Source organism: Mixophyes fleayi, chromosome 7, assembly GCF_038048845.1.
Source record: "Mixophyes fleayi isolate aMixFle1 chromosome 7, aMixFle1.hap1, whole genome shotgun sequence".
Lineage (NCBI taxonomy): Eukaryota > Metazoa > Chordata > Amphibia > Anura > Limnodynastidae > Mixophyes > Mixophyes fleayi.
In genome coordinates this window covers 16,621,125-16,643,708 of record NC_134408.1, presented here as the reverse complement: position 1 = coordinate 16,643,708, position 22,584 = coordinate 16,621,125, and the positions used below count along the sequence as shown (strand labels likewise).

The window sequence follows — 22,584 nt, the reverse complement described above, 5'->3', positions numbered from 1 at the left end:
GGGAAAAAACCGTGCAAGGCTATGCCTGAATCACGTGGGTAATTGCATCGCCCCCCTCGGAGATTCTGATTGGTCACTGAAGGTCAACCCCTGCACAAACATTAATTCGAATAGAAGAGAAAGAAGGGAGAAAGTGTGCCTTTGCAATTTCAGGTGGTCAGAGGCAATTGGAGCCTACCTCCTGCAGAGAGCAGTATTGATGAGCTATTGGGGTGTTTTCTTTTACCATTCAAGTAGCAAAATGATAATAAGTATATTAATAATAGCAACCCCCTTCTAATCATTGCTCCAGGTTCACATTAAAAAATTAAGAGCAATGCATTATTTGCAAAATCACTTTGCCTTGGCTCTTCCCTGTATGAATCTCACCGATGAGTGTTATTTAAATTATTAAAGAACTGGAATGTGTCAACCAGAAGGTCTTCCAAAAAGTTATAATTTGTAGGGTCTAGTGAGGAAACCTCTCAATAGGCAGCAAGAGCACCACCTACAAACTACAGTGTTATCACAAAATAACACATTGAAATCTGACAGTGTTACATTTAATTACATGGTTTTAAAAGAATAATTATGACCATAAAATAAACGAGAGATATAGAGAGTTGCAAAGGGAAAAGTTCTATTCCAAAAAGTGGAACGACAGTACTCAGAATTCATACAGATAAAACTATTATCCTATAGAAAAGGCACCGGGCAGTCAGTGTGTCTCTCCCAGTAAGCACCAATACACGGTGCACTACGCCACCTGCTGGTAACTTGGGTAATGCACCAAGTCTCGCTCAAAAGAAAAAACGATATACTAAGCAAGCAGTCAACCTAAATTGCATTATTTATTTATGGTTTCCTCAAACAGCAGCAAGGTTTAAAACCTTTAAATTCAAAGCAACACCCACCTCATACACATGCATACTATTCTGTATGCTCACACAACCACACACATTATTACATAGTGTAAACCAGTCATTAATTTGCAATATTTGGCATTTATAGCAAGTGGTCACTTAGTGAAGTTTGGTGGACGTGTGAGATCGCTGCATCTTCTCCTGCAGCCATTCCTGGTATAGTTTAGACTCGTGTTTGCCTATGTCTTGTGCATTAGATGTATAGGTACAAATCAGTTTCATCGTTGAAGTGTTAGATTCTGTGCTACACATTTATATTCCATGGTGATTTATCTATGTGGGGTTTACAAAATACAGAATCCCATTACCAGATTCAAGATAAGTATGTGAATATTGTTAAAGGTTAACTCCACTCACCAACATTTTGCTTCATTAAAATCATTATGCCGTGTCCAGCAACTTATATAAATAACTCCTGACTTGAATTACGACTTCTGCCTAAAATCAGCAGTTGAAACCTCAGAAACACTCTGCTGTCTCAATTTGACAAATCAGTCATGAATAACTGACCTTCCCCGGCTACAGCTGTAGCCATGGAAACAATGTCCAAATTTGTTTCAATGGTTACAGATGTTGCCAAGATAAATCTGTTGTTCATAAATGTCATAACTGTCAAATTGAAGCAACAGAGTCTTTTCTGAGGTTACAACTGCAGATTTCATGCAAAATACCCTTTTTCAAGTTTTAGCACTTATTCCAGTAAGTCGTAGTACAAGAATAATCATTTTAATTAGCAAAGGTTTTTTTTTTTTAGGTTTGAGTGTACCTAACCTTTATTGGCTACATTGACACTTCCATTTCGGTAAGACATTTCAAGATGCAGATTTATTATAATAAAAAAAAAAAAAAAAAAGAAGAATTTAAAAAAAAAATTCAGCTAAAACATTGCACAGTCTGGGCAAAAAAACATTGCATATTACTCATATTAGACCAATTTATAAATAATATTGTGAATGGTTTTTTTTTTTCACTGCTACCAAAGTGCCACTTTGAGATTCTGTCCATAAAATGGAGCAGCACTACTTTTAGGGTACGGTAGGAACACAACTAAAACCCACACACACAGCCCTCGTTTAAAGATACAAAACAACACAAGTCAGGATGAAGCATAAGACAGACTTGTGGGGGTTGTAGGTCAGGAATATGAGACTTCAAAACGCATGAAATGATTTTTTTGTTGTTGTTTGTTAAAGTCCCACAGGACGGCGGTGCAAATTCTGCTCCTAAATACAAAAACCAAGCAAATGTACGACGATGTCTGACGATAGATGGATGCTGATCCATTGAGACAGCGGAGGCTCTAGAAGACCATGGATCGCAACCAGCAATAACCAGGCCCTTGCATTTGCATATAAAAGCTCTATTATAAAAATCAGGAGTTTAATAAAGTGTTCTAGGCGTCGTTCAGTGCAAAATCTAAATTTACTTTTACACATGTAGTAAGATATAAAAAAAAAAAAAAAACAATCAAAACGTATTTCTTATTTTGAAGATGTCCCCCTGACCCCCAGGCACTGAGTTAGAGCGATGCTGGATAAATCCACCGTAACAATGAGTCATGTGACCACTGGGATTGCGGAGTGCCGGGATACTACGCTGAATTCCACATCTCTCTAGAGCAGGCCTGGACTAGCTATGGCATCTCCAGGTGTTGTGAAACTATAAGTCCCAGCATGCCCGGCCGGCTAGAGGCTAGTTATCTACTGGCAAAGCATGATGGGGCTTGTAGTTTCACAACACCAGGAGAGTCACCGGTTGTCCAGACCTGCTCTAGAGCTTTGCTGGAAAGAGAACTCCAGCTCAGGAATACCGTGCCACAGCGGACGCAGCCATTTTGTAAGGTAAACCAATCTCCAATCTTTGAAAGTCACTAGTTGAGTCAATGAATAGGCTGCTCTTTGACGAATATATTGGTTCAATCCACAAAATTGCGTCTTACACTGTAGACAGGTGACTATTACAGGTTAAACCTGAATCACTAGTGTCCGTTTGTCAGGCGTACAACAGCGGCAGGTACAACCTGTTGGCTAGATGTGAAAACTAACTCTGAAGCCCTTTGCAGACTAGAACCTGGGGATTGATCTGACAATAGGGCCTATAATTTACTCCCGGACATATGAGCACAGGCCGGCATCCAGTGCAATGATGTCTGTGCTGCAAGTTCCCAGAACTCTTAATGTCCGATAGTAAAGAGATGAATATAGAAAATCCGTCTGGCGCTCAATCACGTCTGTGCCAGACCCAGCTCTTCCAGCCCGTTCTTCCCGATTCGGTAGCGGGCGAGATCTTTTCTGGTCACCAGACCCACAACCTGCGGGAAAAACATGAATAACTATTACCCACACGCTGTTTATGGTCGGCTAATTCGGTCATTTTCATCTAATCTTCTGATATTCCTACTCGTTACTCATTGATAAATTTTGGTGTTTGTTTTTCTCTCCCCCCCCCCCCGTCATTTTACAGCGCTGCGGACCCTTTGTGGCGTCTTATAAATAAATTATAATGTTAATTATAATTTGTGGTCACGGATTGGATCATTTGGTGACTGGGTGGTAACTTCTGTGCCCAGCATTAGTATCCAGTCTGACACAATTAAATCATAAAGTCAATGTTTGTGGCTTGGATTCTAATTATGAAATAACACAGACTTTATGAGAGTCCTAAGGAAAACAGAGGGACAAGAAAAAAAAAACCAAGACATTAATGTTTCCATCCTACGATTTTTTTTACGCAGTGCAGCTCCACTTTCTAAACGTACAGGCGCTAAGTGCCAGGTTAGTCTGGCTGTGGTGAGTGGCCCCAAGAAAGATGGCCGACTACACAGAAAGAGGACGTGTAAGAAGTGACATTGGGACGAGGACACACTTACCCTGTTGTGATTATCCACCACCACAAGATGCCGCAGGCCGAGGGCTCTGAATAACTTGAACACTCTGGGTAACGATGCTTCCTGCAATTCACAAAGAAGATGCGATGAGAACACGTCAGTGAGGTAGTTTGTTGGCCATGTTGTGTGCTGAACCACGAATTCATGAGTATCAAAACAAGCGACATTGGTGAGGCAAATTTGTTCGGCCATGTTGTGTGCTGAACCACTAATTCGTGCGAACAGAAGCAGCACATACAATACTCTGGTAATTGATCTATTTCAAGATGTCTTTTTCGACTGCGTCTAAATACGGCAGATGAGCGACACGTTGGTAGCGAGAACAGGGGATAATTCTATACCTGAGGTACAGTGTAGGGAGTAGGATTCATGAACTCGGTCATATCCATCAGACACTCCCGCTCGTCCTGGGACACGTGGATAGATTGGATTGGGGGGAAGCGGGGATAGGCATCTCGAAAATCCTTTAACTTCAAGCGCCCTTGAATAATGCTCAGATTTTCCCTCTCAACAAAAACCTAAAAAGAGACGGTGATGGGATTAGCATAACATTATCATTTTGCACATATTATAAACTTAAATGGTTTAATTACAGTATCACAAGTAATGGAACTTCTTTCTATTGTACAATCCAGCTTATATACGCTGCCGTGGCTCATCAAGTTCGACAGCACACACATATCACAGCTTTACTATTGAAGAACAATGGTTGTTGCTTGTGACATACAAAATATGAGAAGTGAGGGTGTACAATAAAGTCCACCCCACCTGCACATAACCGTTTCCCGGCGTGCTACAGTACTTTTCAATGAGAAATTTGGAATTCTACTTGTAAATGCACCACAAAGGAAAATTCTATTAAAAAAAACATGCTATGCATGTTAGAACACTAGAGACTTTACCCAATTTGTGGCCACATAATAAGAATTAATGTGGGATATACAGCAATACTGCTTCAGCAGCACATGTCTATACATGGTACCATTCGTATACAAGAACACATGTAGAATGTCCTTAACTGATGCTATACGTATTTAAACTCCAAAAAAAGGAGATTTACTAGCCTTGCACTGCAGAAGAACAGGTGTATACAAACATGAAATAATCTGCCATCTATATACCAACGTGGCAATTTGTGTGATTTGATGATTAGCACAGTAATACACTTACCAGGACTGTATATATTCCTTATTACTGTGGATCTCTTGGTCTTTACCGACATATTATAGTGACATACTCATCAAAGTGACACTTACCTTATACCTCATTTGTGTAAACCACACGTGACTGTATGATTCTCATGTCCATATGATGGAAACACAATACACTTACCTTATATGATCACTACTTATGAATTGTTGGTATTTTCAAGATCCCATCATAAGACATCTGTATACTATAACTACCATAGATAGAGACTCTCGGTATATATTTACGGAACCAATTAAAGTGTATTGATCTTCTGAATATACGTACCCGACCAAGACTCCGAAATTTTAATATTTCGCTTTTTAACCATACAGTTTTATTTGCATGACTAATAAATAGTAGTTTTATAGTGTAGTGTCAATTTATTTATTTGTTCATTTCTATCCACTCTTGTTATCCACAATGAAGTGTCCCTTCAACAACACAGGATTTTCTCCATGAGTGTTCCTTCCATACAAGTAGTACTTCTTCTCTTCTATTATATACATTACTACTGGAAGCAGCACCTCATACTATCAGACTAACATATTAAATCATATCTTGAAAATATACATTAATTGGAAAGATTTTTTTCTTGTGCGGGAAATCATATACATTACTTATGTTAGAGCATCACTATTAACCAGTAGAGTGCAGCACTAGTGCCCTATTCCTGAAGAACTATATATTGTATCCTCTCTCTCAGTATATGCACTTGTTCTCAGACGCACATGGAATCTGTGACTCAAACTGGTATATTTACTAAACTACCTATAGCAACCAATCAGATTCTAGCTGGCATTTTCTAGAATGTACTAAATACAGGATAACTAGAATCTGATTGGTTGCTATAGGCAACATCTCCACTATTTCAAACCCGCAGTTTAGTAAATATACTCCCTAAAGCTTTTTAGCTGTGAAAAAAAAAAAAAACGTACGAAGCAGAGGACGGAATTAGGATTTGTTTTAAGAGCTTCCCTAAAATCACAATACATTAGTAAACATTCCTGTACCTTGTGTTTGAGGAGTACGATCAGCTGGGATCTTAGAACCAGTCCACATAATCGGGGCGGCTGCAGAGCAAAATGAAAAGAAGAGTAAAGTAAAGTATATAAAACACTGGAGTGTATGAGAATCGGGCTGTGTGTAATCACAGTCATTAGGTCTGAGCATCAAACGGCTGTTATCTGTGTACAACCCGCGAGTGACCAACTTGGGCAGATCCAGTTATTTGGTGGTTGGCTGGATTATAGGATTACACCGGCCTAGTTAGAGTATCTGTGATCACTCAGATCATCAGTATAGGTATTGTGTACCTCTATCACCCCTCCAATTATCAGTCACAGCTTGGGACTGCTGAGGGTCGCAGGTAGCGAAAAGCTGGCCAGTCTGTCATAACTGTGGACCACCCCATCTGGGTAACCAGGGCCCCCCACCCCATCTGGGTACCCAGCGCCCCCTCAGGCATGGAATACTAAGAATCAGACTGGCCTGAGAGCAGGGTAGAAGGAGAAATAAAGACTCCTTGGGTCAGGAGCTATCCTTGTGGGCACCAGGAAGGCTGGACCAATGAGTGCTGGATATTCAGGCTGAGGGCCATCTGGAGACTGGAGCACCTGAGGCAGGTTGCAGCGGGCACACAACGCTGTAATACGGAGGCCTCATAAGCCAGTCCTTGCTTGAGGTTATAAAAGACCATCGGCCGTGTACATCCCCCATTTAGGCGACAACCTGGAACAAGGCCTACCGAAGCCGGAGGGAGGATCTCCTGCTCAGACACCCTCTCCTGGGTGGGATTTCACGGGAGATGGTCATGGACCACCTGAGCATGGTCCTGCAGGAACAATGGAGAAGATCTCCTGGTAGGACTGTTACACAATCGGAGGACTCGCTGAATCACTGAGTCCACCAAGCTGGGGTAACTTATATGTCATCTAAAGCTACATAGTTGTGGAATTCCCCTTTAAAATTAGAGCTCCTTTGCCTAGGACATAATGTAATCACATTGAGAACGGCCCACTCCTCACCTGGCCAGTGTTCCCATTGTTCTCTACCACCGGGAAGCCGTTGTGGTTGGACGTGGTTTTGCTCAGGACGTCCACGATGATGCCCACTTTCTCCCTCCTGTGCAGGAAGGTGACGGGTGTACTCATTATCTCCCTGAAAGAAAGTAACAGCACTTTACTATATAGGTGAACGCTTGTTTGTGAGGTACACACACAAATTAGACCTTGGTTTCTTTGTTTTTCCAGAAAAAACCATTAGTAGGCTTTTTTATTTTTTTTATTGGAACTGCAATAAAGTGAACTAAATGCAAATGTGTGTCATCTGATTTCTAACCACCCCCATGCTTGATTTGGCACCAATCCTCCTTCCCAAAACAGCAAAAAGCAGGATTCTACACATAGGTATTTATAATATCTGCACTTGAAAATGATAAAGCATGTTTTGATATTCTTTTTTGCTAGTTTGCACGGCCTTGAATGAAACACATAAAATGATTAGGAAACATATTGGTAGGCCAACAAGGCATACCGTTTTGAAAACTCCACAACCTACCACATCAAATGTGAGTACCCCTGAGTTTACTGAAACTAGGATGGGGGAAATGTGGGCATTACAAAAATCACTAAGATTTGAAAAAAAAAAAGAGCATATTATTTGAATAAAAAAATAAAAATAAGGTTGTTTCTTTACAAGAAATGCGAGTGTTTGTACTGACCGGGCAGTGAGGGAATGAGAGGTAACAGGAGCCTCCCAGTGCAGGAACGGGACGCTCTGCAGCTTGATGTGAAGATCATAGAGACCCTGCAAAAAACATACAACGGGATGTCGAAATTTACTAAATACATCTAGAAAGCTCAATATCAACAACACATGACATCAAGGATCCGAGTGTGACATCACCGAGGACCATCGGCAATGTCCCAATAGGAGAAGCAGTTTGACAGATCTTCGTGCATACAGCAGGTACATCACCTTCTCCTAGATCAGACACTTTATTATATCAGTAGTAATAACCTTCTGGAGAAAGCCCCGGCAGATATGGTCACAGTTGATGTAAGATTCTCCCTATCATCTTAGGATCTCTCGATAGAGGACAAACATGTCCAATATAAAATAGCCTCAGTCTGCTTTGATAGGTCCACTTCAATGGAGTTAGTTTACCTACTCTGCTCGGTGGCCTGACTTACCTCAATAAAGATGTCTCCGACTATTTTAGCCGTTATGAGGACTAGCATGATCGGGAAACCGTAGGTGACGTTCCCGGTGGCTTCGACCATGATAACCGTGAGGCTCAAAGTCATCCTTACGATTCCACCTGTGGAGGACAACCGAGCCATATTGAATAGACCGGCCTCTCCCCAACCACCAATCCAGCCCCAAAGACCCCTAAATTCCACTAAATACATTACAGAGGAGAACGGTAAGTAAGGTGTATAGTAGAAAGACTACAACTACCACTCAGGTTGATGGAAATTGTAGATCATAAAAGAGAAAACAATAGGATATTTGATTCTCACATCAGACAATAAGGGTTATTCACCAACGGCGAGAAAATAAATAAAACGTGTAGGACGATGCACGGTAAAAATAAAGTCTGTTTGCGGGGAAGTTCAAAGCAGCGGACACCACAATAACCGCGCAATCTTATTAAAACGATCTTATCAATGGAATCTTGTTTCTGCATGTTGGTGCTAAACCAAATCCGTAATTCAGGAAAGGACACTTCTGACTCCTCGCATTGGCCGTTGCAGACTTAACCCCGCAAACGCACTTCTCAGTAACACAAGATGCAAAATAGTAGTAACGTCACAGAAGAGCATTATGTGGCATTTTTACAGTTTGTAGAGGATCCTTTACATTACAGTGTACGAGTAATATTTAAGTAACATTTAGGGGGGATAGGACACATCAGACTTTATGAAACCGGAGGGCACAGCATAATACACAGCACATGACTCCACATCCGTTTATACATCCTCAGCAGTCACACGGAGAATTGTTAAACCCGAACATTCCAGAACAGAACAGACATCTCTGTGTCTGCAGATACACTCACCAAGCTGTGCCGCTGCTCCCATCAGTGCATACTTCCCAGGATCAGCCCATGACTGCACAGGAGACAAGGGATCATGTCAGTACGTCTCACGTTACATACAAACCACTTACTTTCTGCAACCGAAAACCTCCTACATGCAAAGCACTAACTGACTTACATTGCTCCATATTGCCCAGTATGTTGATTCTTGATGATTGTTAATTCTAAGCCAACTGAGAAGCTTTGATACAATCCTGCACTGTTGAAGTCAGTACCAATAGGCTGCTGCAATACCACATCTGACCAGCAGGTGTCGTGTGTGCACACAATATTCTTTACATTGTATTGTAATAAGCGTGTGTACATAATGAATGGGTCATTCTTCTGTCAAGCTAATAACCCATGTTTAGTGAATTGTGGCTGATCGGCAACTTTCTGCAAATTAATTACATTTAGTTATAACTACATAATAAGAGAATAATGTTGCCCGATACCACATTCCCAAAAAATAATGCAGTTCCGGGTCCTCATTGAAATATTTACATACAGAACACATGACACCCTGCAGCTATAAAAACTACTACTGTTACCCATAGCAACCAATCAGTTTGTGGCTATCATGTTCTAGGATGTACTGGATATATGAGAGCTGGAATCGGATTGGTTGCTGTCGGAAACGCCTCCACTTTTCCCTTTTGGAAGTTATGACAAACCTGCCCCTAAATATATTGCACAGAGAAGATACACATCTCTACTGGAACAAAGCATGCTATCTGCACATTACACGCTGGTAAAACAATACAACACATTATAGGAGACCACATGCAACGGATCAGAGATTCTACAGATGAGACCGGAACTCACAATAGACTCGTTGGAAATGGTCGTTAAGAGAATTCCAAAGAGTCTTCCCCAGGCTGCTCCCAGGAGTAGAGAGGGGATGAACACGCCAGCGGATACAGTCAGACCGTACGTCCAGCACGCCAGGAAGAAATACATCAGGGTGAACAGGCCCAGGGTCTGAGGGTTAAAGGAACCTGTGTAGGACATAGAAGACAGGACGTCCATGATGTACATGGGTGACAGAGCTCTAAACTGCAATATTAAGGCCTCATCCGCACAAGCGTTGTCTAAACAGCCGTAATGTCCCATTATTATTTGTCAAATTAAGTAGAAAACAAACTAATGGTTCCGTCTACCACATTACAGGGCTAGGACAGACTATGGCAATCACCTGCGGGATCGTGGAAGAGTCTGCGAACGCTGGTCTCCGGGGTAGTGAAGAAAGCCGACGCCATAGCGTTATACTCTCCATCTGCGCAGAAGAGCTGAGGAAACAGACATTCTACCACTTATCAGTGCAAAGACAAACAAAGGATAAATAAGTCAGGATTCATAAAGTAAAGAAATGGCCAACAAGTGCAAAACACCCTCTATCCGCCTGCTTTACAGAGCCAGAGGCGTGCGGGGATGAAATGTACAACAACGAGGCCGCTGTATTCACAGTAAGGCTGCCCATACTGCCGTGGACAGAAATAAAACTACGAACATTTAGCTGGAAGCGCTATTTTTACCTGTAGCGGGTAATCGCCCGATTCCTCCCGCAGAGGCTGGCAGTCTGAGGAGCAATAGATCATGACAAAGGACACGGTGGCGGTCACTGCTGCCACCAACATGGCTTCAACCACCTGCAGGCTCCGGCTGTGTAAGTACCTGAGAAAAGAGAGCGTCAACGATTGTGGACGGGGTTTGAGCCCCTTAAGAGCTGCCGACGGGTCATGTTTTCCGGATTTCTGTCTATAGAAACAGGTGTAATAATTACTGACCCAGGAAAACAGATTAAGTCACCTGTGCATGATTAAAGGCATCCTGAAAACATGAACTGCCAGGCGCTCGAGGACTGAATTTGGGTCTGTGAGTGACTTGTGATGTCTGCAGATAAACACGTCACAAAACCTCTGAGACTGGCCGTGGGCAGCACAGTACTTACTAAGAAATGTCAATAACTTCTCTCTCTAGAAGGATTTTTTATTCTAACTTAGATTTGAATATTAATCTACACATCAGAGTTTTACAGTCAGTTTTGTATCAGTCCTTTAAACGAAAATTACATGTGGGTGTTGACACCCACACATGCTGTCACCAGAGTGTGGACATAACTCATTAATGGGCACAGGTTTCTCCAATAACCAAGAAACAAAGAAACGTATGTTGGGAAAATTACTGGAAAAACCATTAAGAATGGACATTCCAACAGAGGAAGGGATTAAATTACACCAATTACCGGAGGAAGTAAAAGTATTTATCCGGGAGGATAATGCATAAACCAGGAGTATAAAACAAACACAAACTTCTGCAAACTTAAGAAATATCTTAATCGTGGGATTGAGCTGTAGGAATTTTCCAGACGTTCCGTCGTTGCATAAAGGTGACGGCAGCGATGTGTACAAGAGAGAAAGAGCGAATTCTGTATCTTTTATGAATGGAATAGACTGACATAAGGCTGTGGTTTGTTCTCTTTGGGGTGTGTGTGTGTGTGTGTGTGTGTGTGTGTGTGTGTGTGTGTGTGTGTGTGTGTGTGTGTGTGTGTTTCATGCACAGAGCAGAATTCCTGCTTGCAATAAAAAAAAAAAAAAAAAGAAGTTTTAATGTAAACCTGTCAAAGGATACTAGAGGAAAAAAAAACTGACTATAGTGAACAGCTGACTTAGAGCGTTGAATAGAGGAACATCATAACAAAAGCTCTCTTTAGATGATATAAATGTGCACTCACAACTACAAGTTATCGAATCAAAACAATAGAGATGGGAGAGGTTCGTCAGTGAATAGGAGTAGAACCTTCTTGTAACAACATCACCAAAAGAGCGCTCTACCGTTGGAGGGAAAGGGAGAGACGTCGGCCTAATCTGCTTTAAAGCAAGCAGGGTTTGCCGTCCTCTGTGGGGTCCATTTATGAAAACAGCTTAAGCCAGTGTTGGCTAAACTGTGACAGTAACCGGGATATTGCCCAATGCAGAGAGTCAGACGTTTGATTTCATTTCCAAGACTACGCTAGAAAAATCATACTCCCTCCTTTTGTACCTGCAGCACAATTTTCAAAAACGATCTCCATAGAATAAACCATAAGAACGGAATCAAAATCGGTTTGTAACATACAAGATGGACAACTCGATCTGTCGGATGGAGAGTGCTCACTTCACCTCCACAACACATAGACCGTGTGAGCAACTCTAATATCAAACATTTACATTGCTTCTTCTAGAAATGAGACCCAGAACTTGGATGGGTCAGAGGACCAGGTCCACCATAGAAGACCAAGGGATAAACATCACCTTACCTGATCCTGAACATGGTCAGCCAGTTGTTCAAGGCATTGAACAGAGCCCCCAGCATGCCACCTGCCAGACCAAAGAAGAACCACGAGTTATATAATACAACAAGACAAAGGAAGTACAGCCACGTACCACGGTCATTTACAAGATATACGAGACTGGAGACTATTGTGGCAGCAAATGTCCAAATTACCAAGATTACATTGTCAAAAGATAAAGTTGTGCGCAATAGAGTGTGTGAAAAGTTTACAAACAATAAAAAAAAAAAAACAACACTCACTATAATACAGTGCCCAATAAGTAAAACAAATGACATCTCTATGTTGGGTATATAGCAGAAGTTATGATAAAAGGCACAGACTAAACACGATGATAACACCGACAGTTCACTGACGTTCTGAAACAGAACCATAAGTATTACAAAATAAAGTGTCAAATGTTCCCCTGAACGGAGCGACTGTGTAATAGAATAAGTAAGAGTAATGTGATTAAGGCACTATTAGGTCTGTGCGTATACTAAGCTACAAAGGTAATATTAGTTTCCTGCTGGATTAGGCAGCAACACAGAGAGAAGAACAGGAATAAGTTATAGTAGAAATAGTTGATGGTTCTGTCTTCCTGTTCTACGACGCGTTTCAGTGTTGGAACCCAGGATATTTCTGTGGTGACGGCTCTCAGTCCACTTTCATGTAGTGATATAATAGATATGTGCTTTAAGTGATATACTGTTTTGTGGCAACCTCCTAATTGATGATTCATGTATTTGTGTCACTTATTTCATTATTCTTACTTGCCTTGTTACTACATCAATCTTATCTTTGCTCACTAGGTGGCAGCCCTGCTTAGACACATTTTACACTCTCTCTCTATCTACTCTAATGACAACTTAATGAAACCAATTTTAACACAGGATCTCTAGAACTTAACATATCTTAAAGGAGAAGTTGTGTTTTGTTTGTTCTTTGCTCTCTCTCTCTATATCTCTACAGGATACAGTAGAGCAGAACAGGGACTTCCCCTGGATTACTAGGGGTTTTATTGTATGATTGTAAGTGGCATATCCAATTACAATTCGCGGCTGCGCATATAAAGCGTCATTGCGGTAGCGCAATATCGCAGATTTCTGTGCGCAGAAATCCACGATGTTGCAGTACCAGAAACCGTGCGCCCGCGAATCGTAATTGAATATGCCCCTAAGGCAAAAGAAAACATACGCTATCACTTTACTAGAAACTCTGACACTACGTCTTACCTACTGCTCCCATCCCAATAAAGATCGGAAGTTCAAAGTACTTGTAGCTGTTCTCCTGTGAAACAAAACACAGCAATAAATAATTAATTACATCTATTCTATTAACTGTTGGATACACACATAGTAGACTGACAATATCATTATACTAGGACCTATTGACATCACTGAAGCAGCCATTTTGTGGGCTGAACCTATATACATGGGAACCTAGCCTATCATTGTACTAGGACCTAGTGACATCACTGAGGCAGCCATTTTGTGGGCTGATCCTGTATTTATGGCAACCTAGCCTATCATTATACTAGGACCTAGTGACATCACTGAGGCAGCCATTTCGTGGGCTGAACCTATATACATGGGAACCTAGCCTATCATTATACTAGGACCTAGTGCCATCACTGAGGCAGCCATTTTGTGGGCTGATCCTGTATTTATGGCAACCTAGCCTATCATTATACTAGGACCTAGTGACATCACTGAGGCAGCCATTTTGTGGGCTGAACCTATAATTTTCCTAGGTACCAGCGACATCACTGCAGCACATTGTGCACTGGTACCTTAGTAACGACACTGGTTCTCAGCCATGTAAAACACAGCAGTGTCATGAATATTGGTACAATGTCTGTCCCTATGGAGGCTACATATTAATGCCTAGCGAAGATCAAAGGCATGTCTGAGCAGAATGGACTACAGTACTTACTATAACTATGCTAATGTGGAGGAAAAAGCAGTTTATTGCCTGGGCACATGACAGGTCTGACATTTTTATTATTAGCCTATAAACCAAGGTAAACAAATCATATTTCACTGGTGAACGCATCCCATTAGGTCCATGCACTGCATACAAACATTGCAGTTGTGTCACTGTATAATTGCTGAAGTTCAGGTATTCCTGAGAGCATTAATACTCCCTGCAGTGATAGCATTTAGCTGCTGCAGTACCAGTTTCCCGCCAGCAGAGGGCACAAGATCAGTGCAGACCACTCAGAGATATGTCAGAGGGATCATGAGACTCACTCTTGACTTGTGCATCTCACAATCCCTTGAACATATGTTTAGAAGTTATCTTTCCCTATAATCTAGTGGCCACGCGGTGTCACGAGCAGAGCACACAATTCCAGGCTTGTCCCCAGGAAGGACAATGAGCCGTGTGTACTCCTTCTCCCTCTTGGTTTTCCCAGACTCTCAAACACAATCCTGACCTCTACCCTCTAATATACAAAGATTTAATTAAGTCGTACGGGATCAGATGTCACAGAAATACATATATGTTTTTTTAAAAAAAAAAATATGCTCAATTGGTCTGGAAATGCCATTACAACTCCACTCTCTGTACTCGTCCTTGATTTGGAAGGGGAATGAGGTCAACCTTAGATCTTCATAATAAGCAAAGATGAAAAGAAGATCCTGGGATAACTAGGAGAACACTTACAAGATTGGTCCCTGGACACAAGTATTATTCCTGGGTGATACCAAACCTCTAGTAGACTAGAGCTTCTAGAGGGACTCACCTACAGACGGGCTACATGCCGACGTCAAGGGCATCAAGTGATACGTGAAGGAAATTAAGAACCTTCTGAGACTTGCAGACTGACCCTGACATTCTATTGATTCTGAAGAGAGGTCCAAACAATTTGCGATGACAGAGCAGCCACCTACTTCAGTGCTAGAGGACAACCCCTCAAAATGAAGCTTAATTCCCCATCTGTACCGGTCGTTAAATATTAACATATTTGTTAGGGCAGATAAGCCAGACAGTCATTCAGAGATTAATGGGAAATTTATACAGCCCACATATCAAATGAACAACAGAAGGACACTGTAGGAAGCATCTGGGATATCTTTATAAATCTCTCTTACAGAACGACGCATACAACGCATTTCACACATAGTAGAGAGTTTCGTTACGAGATACCCCTAGTGGTACTAGATCAGGTCCGGACAACCTGTGGTTTTCCAGGTGTTGTGAAACTACAAGCCCCAGGATGCTTTGCCTAACATTTGCCAGCCAATAGCTGGCAGGGTATGCTGGGACTTGTGGTTTAGTTTAGCCAGGCCTGCACTAGACGACATGCTCAGATTGGTAACTTTTACGCACATTATGAAGCTGGCTGTCATTGGTGAACTATTGGATACTAATACTAAGTGGGGGGGGGGGGGGGGGGAAGAGAGGGGAAATATATACACACACACCCTACTAATATATATGTTTAAAATGCTATGTTCAATGTTAGATATCATTACTGGATAAAGGTCTTAAAATCATTGCTGTGCAGATATTTTTGTCTAGCAGTTGTACATCACCGTGTCTAAGCTATCTTGGAGACACGTCCAGCAATATATTGCACGTAGCAGATATAATTTAGAACAGACAGGACAAGAGAAATGAAATAGTTGGGAGTATGTGACCACACCAGTATACTGTTATACAGGGCTGCGGGGGTCTAATCCCCGGCAGACACAGAGCCAGAGATCATTAATACAGCAATGTGGAATTTATTGTAATCCACAACACAAAAAGACACTAGGGAACTCCAGACAACAACATGACTACTGTGGAAAAATACCAAAAAAACAGAACTAAGTATATTAAGAATAGGAAGGAAACAGCACGTAGTGAATCTTAGATATTTGCAGAATGCCCATGACTATACAATACCTTTTTTTTAACATGATTATAGCACTAATTTAACCAGCAGCCAACAGAGAACCAAAGATGCATCAGGACAGGAATCCTCTATGTAATTCACTATAATCTCACAACTGTTTCACGAACGTGCTGAACTAAAGGCAGAACCGTTCTGGTGACCGATGGTTTGCAGAACTGGAAGCCAGACACTTTGCAATGCTGGAGGCCGAGAACACGTTATAATTAAACACACATGACCGGCAGAGACTCACATCTGTGTCGAACCTCCCGAAGTTTATGAGACCGGGGTTGGACAGGTCTCCCGGCTTTCGGTTGTAAAAACTCAGGACAAAGTTCAGCGTGAAAGTGGAGATCATGGAAGCGAAGAACTAGGGAGAAGAGAACAATCCATAAATCACACAATGCAATGTAAAGGAAAACAGATGCTAATATGAGTAGCAGATTACACCTAGAGGACGGGATATTTCCATATATATCATTGTTCAGAGGCCCTGCCTGGAGAGATGAGAAAATACAAAGAAGGCTTCAATTAAAGCTTGAAAACATCACATGCGAAGCAACTGAGCGGCCATCTTGGCTCACTCAGTCGTCAGCACGGGCGAAATAAGCAAACACATAATGGGTATTCCTATTGTGTGCGGAAGAAATAGCCCAAATAATCCTATTTTAGACACAAAAAAATACAGAGTTAATAAATGTTAAAGTAAAAATTAAAAAAAATCTGCTCCATGTTGTAGGCTGCTTGTGATCAGTGTAAAAACACTTTCTATCCCCTGGCCTTGGGGCGAGATAAGAGAGATTTCTAATACTGGGAATCATTGCAAAATAGAACAACATGTGATGTGCATAGAAGAACAGCTGCCGGCTATTATTACTGAACATTACTACAAGAAACACAAACATCTCAGGCCTGTTCCCAAGATTAAAGATCTGATGTCAGTTAGGTAGTACCGGGGCCACCGGCAGAAAACGTCACCAGGATAAAATAAACAGATCAGCCCATTAATGCCAGAAGTAGATAGATAGATAGATAGATAGATAGATAGATAGATAGATAGATATATATATGATAGATATGATGCTAAAATGTGTCTGATCACAAAGCTACACAAAGTCATTAAAGGGGTTGCAAAACAAAAGACAAAAAAACAAAATAAAACCCTTTCTGAAACAAATCTAAAAAGACAGACATGCAAAATATTTTTTTCAGAACACAATGAAGTTCATAGGCACATAAGTATAATCTGATGTGTTTTGTAATGCCAAGCTGAACAGTGCGAGGATCCAGGCTGACCTCCACTAGAGGACAAATGGAAGAAGAGACTTCAGAGAAAGCCGTCATCAGGCCTGCATTATTACAGCTGTAATTAAAGTGTACATTCTGCCTAGACATGGTGTGGGCGGCCATTTTGTGGGTGGAGCCAATATTCACGGTCATGTCCATAACAATTCACTAGGAACCACTGACATTATTGAGTCATTTCCCTGACCGATATGTGCACTCACGAATATCGGTGTAACCCACAAACGGCTGCCTCCAGTGTGCGTAGGTGATCGCTGCCCATTAAGAGTAACTGAAACCATCTGAAAACATGGGGACAACACTTATCTTGTACTTACTATCCTCCAGGTGAGCAGCTGGTTCCAGAATGAGGCTCCTTCTTCCAAGCTAAAAAGCACCCCACCTGCAAGACACCAGCACCCATGATCTACATGTGTAATAATAATACCATGGTACAGACACAGATACTGGGAGGTAGCTGTAACCAGAGAACGGGAGGAGCCAGGTAAGAGGTTGTTTGTATTGAAGAAAAGGTCTTTTCAGGCATAACTTATATGAAGGCGAAATTAGAAAAGCTGGACATTAACACCAGTGCAGAACGTTCACTCCAAGTAGTTATATTATAACTTCTCATGGACCAACCTTGGAGGTCAGTACCAGAGATCACCTCATAGCTGGCGGGGGAGCTCTAGCTTAGCCCATCTAAATACTAGGAATCTCTGTATTAATGTGATTTATAATACACAGGCGGGTTAGAAGCGCAGGACATCGCTCCTCTCTCTGTACCCCCCTTAAGCAGTGTATTCAGCGATTCCTGATTGCACTATAATTATATAACTAGAATCATTAAAGTTTAGTTACACAGTGAAGTGAAAAGTACATTCGATATATAGTTTCGACTTTTCTTTGTAACACTTGGATATAGTTCTCTCCGCTCAGAGAACCCGATTTCTCACGATATTTACATTACTATACATGAGGACTGTAAATCTCCTTCACTTGACAAGTTAAAACAAAATACGAGCCATAGACTTCAGCTGAGAGCACCCCCTACTGGCCAGTAATTCATAAAAAACAGAATTTTTTTTTTTTTACAACACAATGAAATTCATAGAGACATGTCCACTTAATACATAATACATAACTATTTGATACATCGAAGCAATGTACTACTATAGACAATTGGTCAGACCCTCTCCATTATATATATGCATACAGTAGATACAGTTATTAACACAAGTAATGTTACTATAATGAGCCTCAACATTCCAGAGTAATGACTAATAGAAAACAACGATGAGCCGGCTATAAGACACCCCCCCCCCCCCCCATGGTAATTAGAGAAGGAAGCTGTGGTCACATCGTCATGACTTCCCAGAGCACGGACTAAGTCTGGTTGAGCTTTAACTGTTCCTTCCTGGAAATATTGATCAAACCCCACTGGGTAAGTACCAGCTACAGCGACACAACCCTGCTTATTGCAATGGGACCTGGGCTGTCACCTAATGAGCCGGGAAGGGTAACAGAGGAAACATATATGACACGTATAGACACAGAACGTGACCTGCACCGCTTAGGATATCACTTCCAATATCACAATTCTCTGTATTTAGAAAAGGGAACCAACCAATCACCTGTTCAGCAACTTCCCTCTGGTAAACATTTAAAAATCAGAACATCGAGGCTCAAAAAGAAGATTCTAGGAAACGTCTCACTATGCAACAAGTTACATAAAAAAGCAGAACACAAATAATTCCTCGGCTTCAGGTCATGTATTGTATGGTCTTATAAATTGATTGAGCAACTTCCACTTCTGTATTGATTGTTTGGTCATCGTCATCCAACTCTCAAGATAGATATTATAGATCCGCACTCATTAATTACAGTGTGGTCAAAGCCAGATTAAACAAAACACACACAGAGAGAGTGTGTGTGTGTGTGTGTGTGTGTGTGTGTGTGTGTGTGTGTGTGTGTGTGTGTGTGTGTGTGTGTGTGTGTGTGTGTGTGTGTGTGTGTGTGTGTGTGTGTGTGTGTGTGTGTGTTTTATGAATGAATCTCCTATTGCAACAATTTTAGGTGATATAATGTTCTCTGCAATGACCTTCAATAGGATTACCAGCAGAAACTCCTTTACAGAGTCCTGCAAAGCTCCTAATGCGTTTATATAAATGTGAATGTTGTCGGCAGCAGATCCACGATAAGCAACGTGCACTGTAGGTTTAATGCATCTTTGAATGGATAAAATCATCATACCAACTGGAGCCCCAAAGGCTGCCGAAACGCCGGCGGCGGCCCCCGCTGACACAAAATCCCTCTTCTCCGTGTCTCTGCGAAAGTATTCAAAGATCTGCAAACAAAATAATAATCGCAATATATAATATATAATATATATATATATATATATATATATATATATATATATATATATATATATATATATATATATATATATATATATATATACACACACACATATACACACACACACATACATACACGTAGGGTGGAGAATACTCTAAAATGGTCTATTTATCAACATTAAGGTGGCCTAAAATAAAATCGGATCGTCATTTAAATCCGAATAATAAATAGAGAAGCTAATTAACCCCTTGCTGACCACCCGCAGTAGATTTACTGTCGGCCAATGGTCCAAGGCGACTTCTTGCGTCACCTCTTAATGGAGGCTGCGGGTAACGCAGGGTTGTCACCGACAGCCAGGGGATCCCATAAAAGGGACAGTAACAGAAAGATTCGGTTCATGCCCCTCTCGTTACCACCCAACGTCTTCACTTTGAACCAGACATCTGACAGTTCCCAGGCAGTAAAGCCAGGAGAATACATAAACACTACAGCAAGGTCAATTACAGTCACAGACTGGCTAGAGTCCGATTATCAGCAGTTAGATACTCGGTATCGGTGTATGCGGATGAGGATCTATAACTACGGCCATTGCTAGAAAGTGGAGTGAAAATTAAGAACTAGGTGAGGTTCTTTGGGGAACCGCAAATCCTAAATACGATAGAAATAACCTGCAGATCTACGTTACTTATTGCATTACCATTTTTATTATCTAAATATCAGCACAACAGTCCTAAGAAGAGACAGAAGTCAGAATCAGTTCAACAGACCTTAAAATCCTTCTTGAGAGAGGTCGACCTTCCTTGAGAAATACCAGCTGCAACCACAGCCCCGGAGTGAATCATCGGCCCTTCCTGAAATCAGAGCGAGCAGAAGTCAGAACGCGATGATCGAGCACGTTCCATAAACGTTAGATTATTAAGTGGGGTTCCCACAGAAACATAAAGAGCAGCCTATATATGAAGAATAGGTTTATTGGAATTAACCCGGTACAATGAATAAAGCCCAGACAACCAATTATTAACAAGTTCCATATTAATCACACAATCAAGAAGGCATTTAGCTATCTAAGGTTCTCAGTGTGGCTTTAGATGGGGTGGACACAAATGTATATGCTGCGTTTCCTTATTTACGTGTATTAGCAGATCGGAAAACTAGAGTTAGGGAGAAGACGATGAAAGTAGAAGAGAGGATTTCACTGACCTTTCCCACCGCCAGTCCTCCTACTACGGACGATATCACACCGCATACCTTAATCACCAGGGTCTGGAAACACAGACAGATATAGTTTTATCGCAGGTCATGCCACCAAACACGGGAAACTTTGTAGAAGACAGACACATGACACTGAATTTGGAGCCACTACTGGCAGATCTAAGATCTCCCCCCACCCTCAGACTACCCTCAACCCAATTTTCAGTAGTGTTTCCTCTACACATCTAGCTACGATGCAACAGGTACAGGTCATCGCCATTTGTGCAAAACCATCCCGACTCTTGAGCAATGAACGGGGCGTGTCCTAGGTGGGTGTTACCTTATGATAAATGGGGGTGTGGTTGGCAGATGTGGGTCGTGCTTAGATGGTCACAGATTTGCTTTTTTTTTTTTTAAATAGCATTATGCGTAGTTACCCAAGGTATCATTTATTATTCCATCTCCTCCTTGAGGTAACACAATTCGAATTAGTTTTGTAGCTGCGGCAGAGACATCACACACAAGTCACAAGTACACAATGCAGTCTAACACAACACCACGCAAAATGTTACCGCCAATTACCTTGAGTCTCACTACATGAGGGATCTTCACACCGTTTAGGAAACACTTAATTTGTGGGATGCCACTCCCAGCGGCCACAGGCTGCAGGCAGGAACAGAGACATTAGAGATCTTACGTTAAACAACAAAATAAACAATTAACACGAAGTGATCACTCATGAAGACAAATCGCGTCTCAGCAACACGACATTAAATGCCTAAATGTACCTCTATGAAGGCGACCAGTAGGGATCCAATCATAACAATGACGGCGTTTAACGTGACCCAGAGCAGCAGAGAGAACGACAATCCTCCTTTTTCCGTGAATTTGTCGATATCTTAAATGATTTCCGTTAAGAGAACTTGCAGATGGTAGAAGGTGTGGATAATAAAGATCTACAGCTGGTCAGCAGTACCGCATCGACCAGGGAATTAATCAAGTTGGCCCCATACAGTCCGCACTGGCCTTCCCTTTACAGGGAATTCAAAAGCACCTTTAAACCTCCCTTAAGGATAACAGGTCTACTCATTTGTTGGGCTAGTGGACCAATCACAACAGACAATCTGAACGGCTTGTCTTTGTAAGACGGGTCTAACTAGGGCTTTAGAACCTTACTACACTCTGTATTCATCTCATGCTTGCCCAGAAGGACCATAATTCTAAGTGGGCGGGGATAGAACAACATGTAGCCAATCGGTTCATCAGAATGTTGAGTGCGCTGATCATGTGGGGGCCAGTCCGCAGGGATGCATTTGACAGGGACTGGGGGCAAGTGGGAGGACAACAGGCCGGGAGTTAAAAAGAGAAAAAAGCAGGGTCTCCCTAAACAAGAATGACTTTCCACCTAGAAGTTATCCTACTGTGTGAACATTTCATACTGTTCCCATAACATGACCTTGTCCTCCTCTACCCCCTTGCTATGGGACCATTGGTCAC

General features: G+C 41.6%; 1 protein-coding gene across 1 annotated transcript in view; it reads right to left on the bottom strand.

Moving 5' to 3' along the window:
- Positions 1-811: 811 nt before the first annotated feature.
- Positions 812-22,584, bottom strand: part of CLCN7 (chloride voltage-gated channel 7) — a 34,060-nt gene continuing 12,287 nt past the window's right edge. The window contains exons 6-25 of the mRNA XM_075179162.1: positions 21,876-21,985; positions 21,670-21,750; positions 21,097-21,159; positions 20,664-20,747; positions 19,789-19,882; positions 17,874-17,938; positions 16,505-16,621; positions 13,604-13,658; positions 12,357-12,417; positions 10,594-10,732; positions 10,254-10,347; positions 9,884-10,056; positions 9,041-9,092; positions 8,172-8,299; positions 7,700-7,785; positions 7,005-7,137; positions 5,991-6,050; positions 4,131-4,307; positions 3,772-3,852; positions 812-3,213 (exon numbers count right to left, since the gene is read on the bottom strand). Of these exons, the coding sequence (XP_075035263.1) occupies positions 3,127-3,213; positions 3,772-3,852; positions 4,131-4,307; positions 5,991-6,050; positions 7,005-7,137; positions 7,700-7,785; positions 8,172-8,299; positions 9,041-9,092; positions 9,884-10,056; positions 10,254-10,347; positions 10,594-10,732; positions 12,357-12,417; positions 13,604-13,658; positions 16,505-16,621; positions 17,874-17,938; positions 19,789-19,882; positions 20,664-20,747; positions 21,097-21,159; positions 21,670-21,750; positions 21,876-21,985 (1,940 nt within the window). The 3' untranslated portion in view covers positions 812-3,126. The remainder of the gene's footprint in view (positions 3,214-3,771; positions 3,853-4,130; positions 4,308-5,990; positions 6,051-7,004; positions 7,138-7,699; positions 7,786-8,171; positions 8,300-9,040; positions 9,093-9,883; positions 10,057-10,253; positions 10,348-10,593; positions 10,733-12,356; positions 12,418-13,603; positions 13,659-16,504; positions 16,622-17,873; positions 17,939-19,788; positions 19,883-20,663; positions 20,748-21,096; positions 21,160-21,669; positions 21,751-21,875; positions 21,986-22,584) is intronic.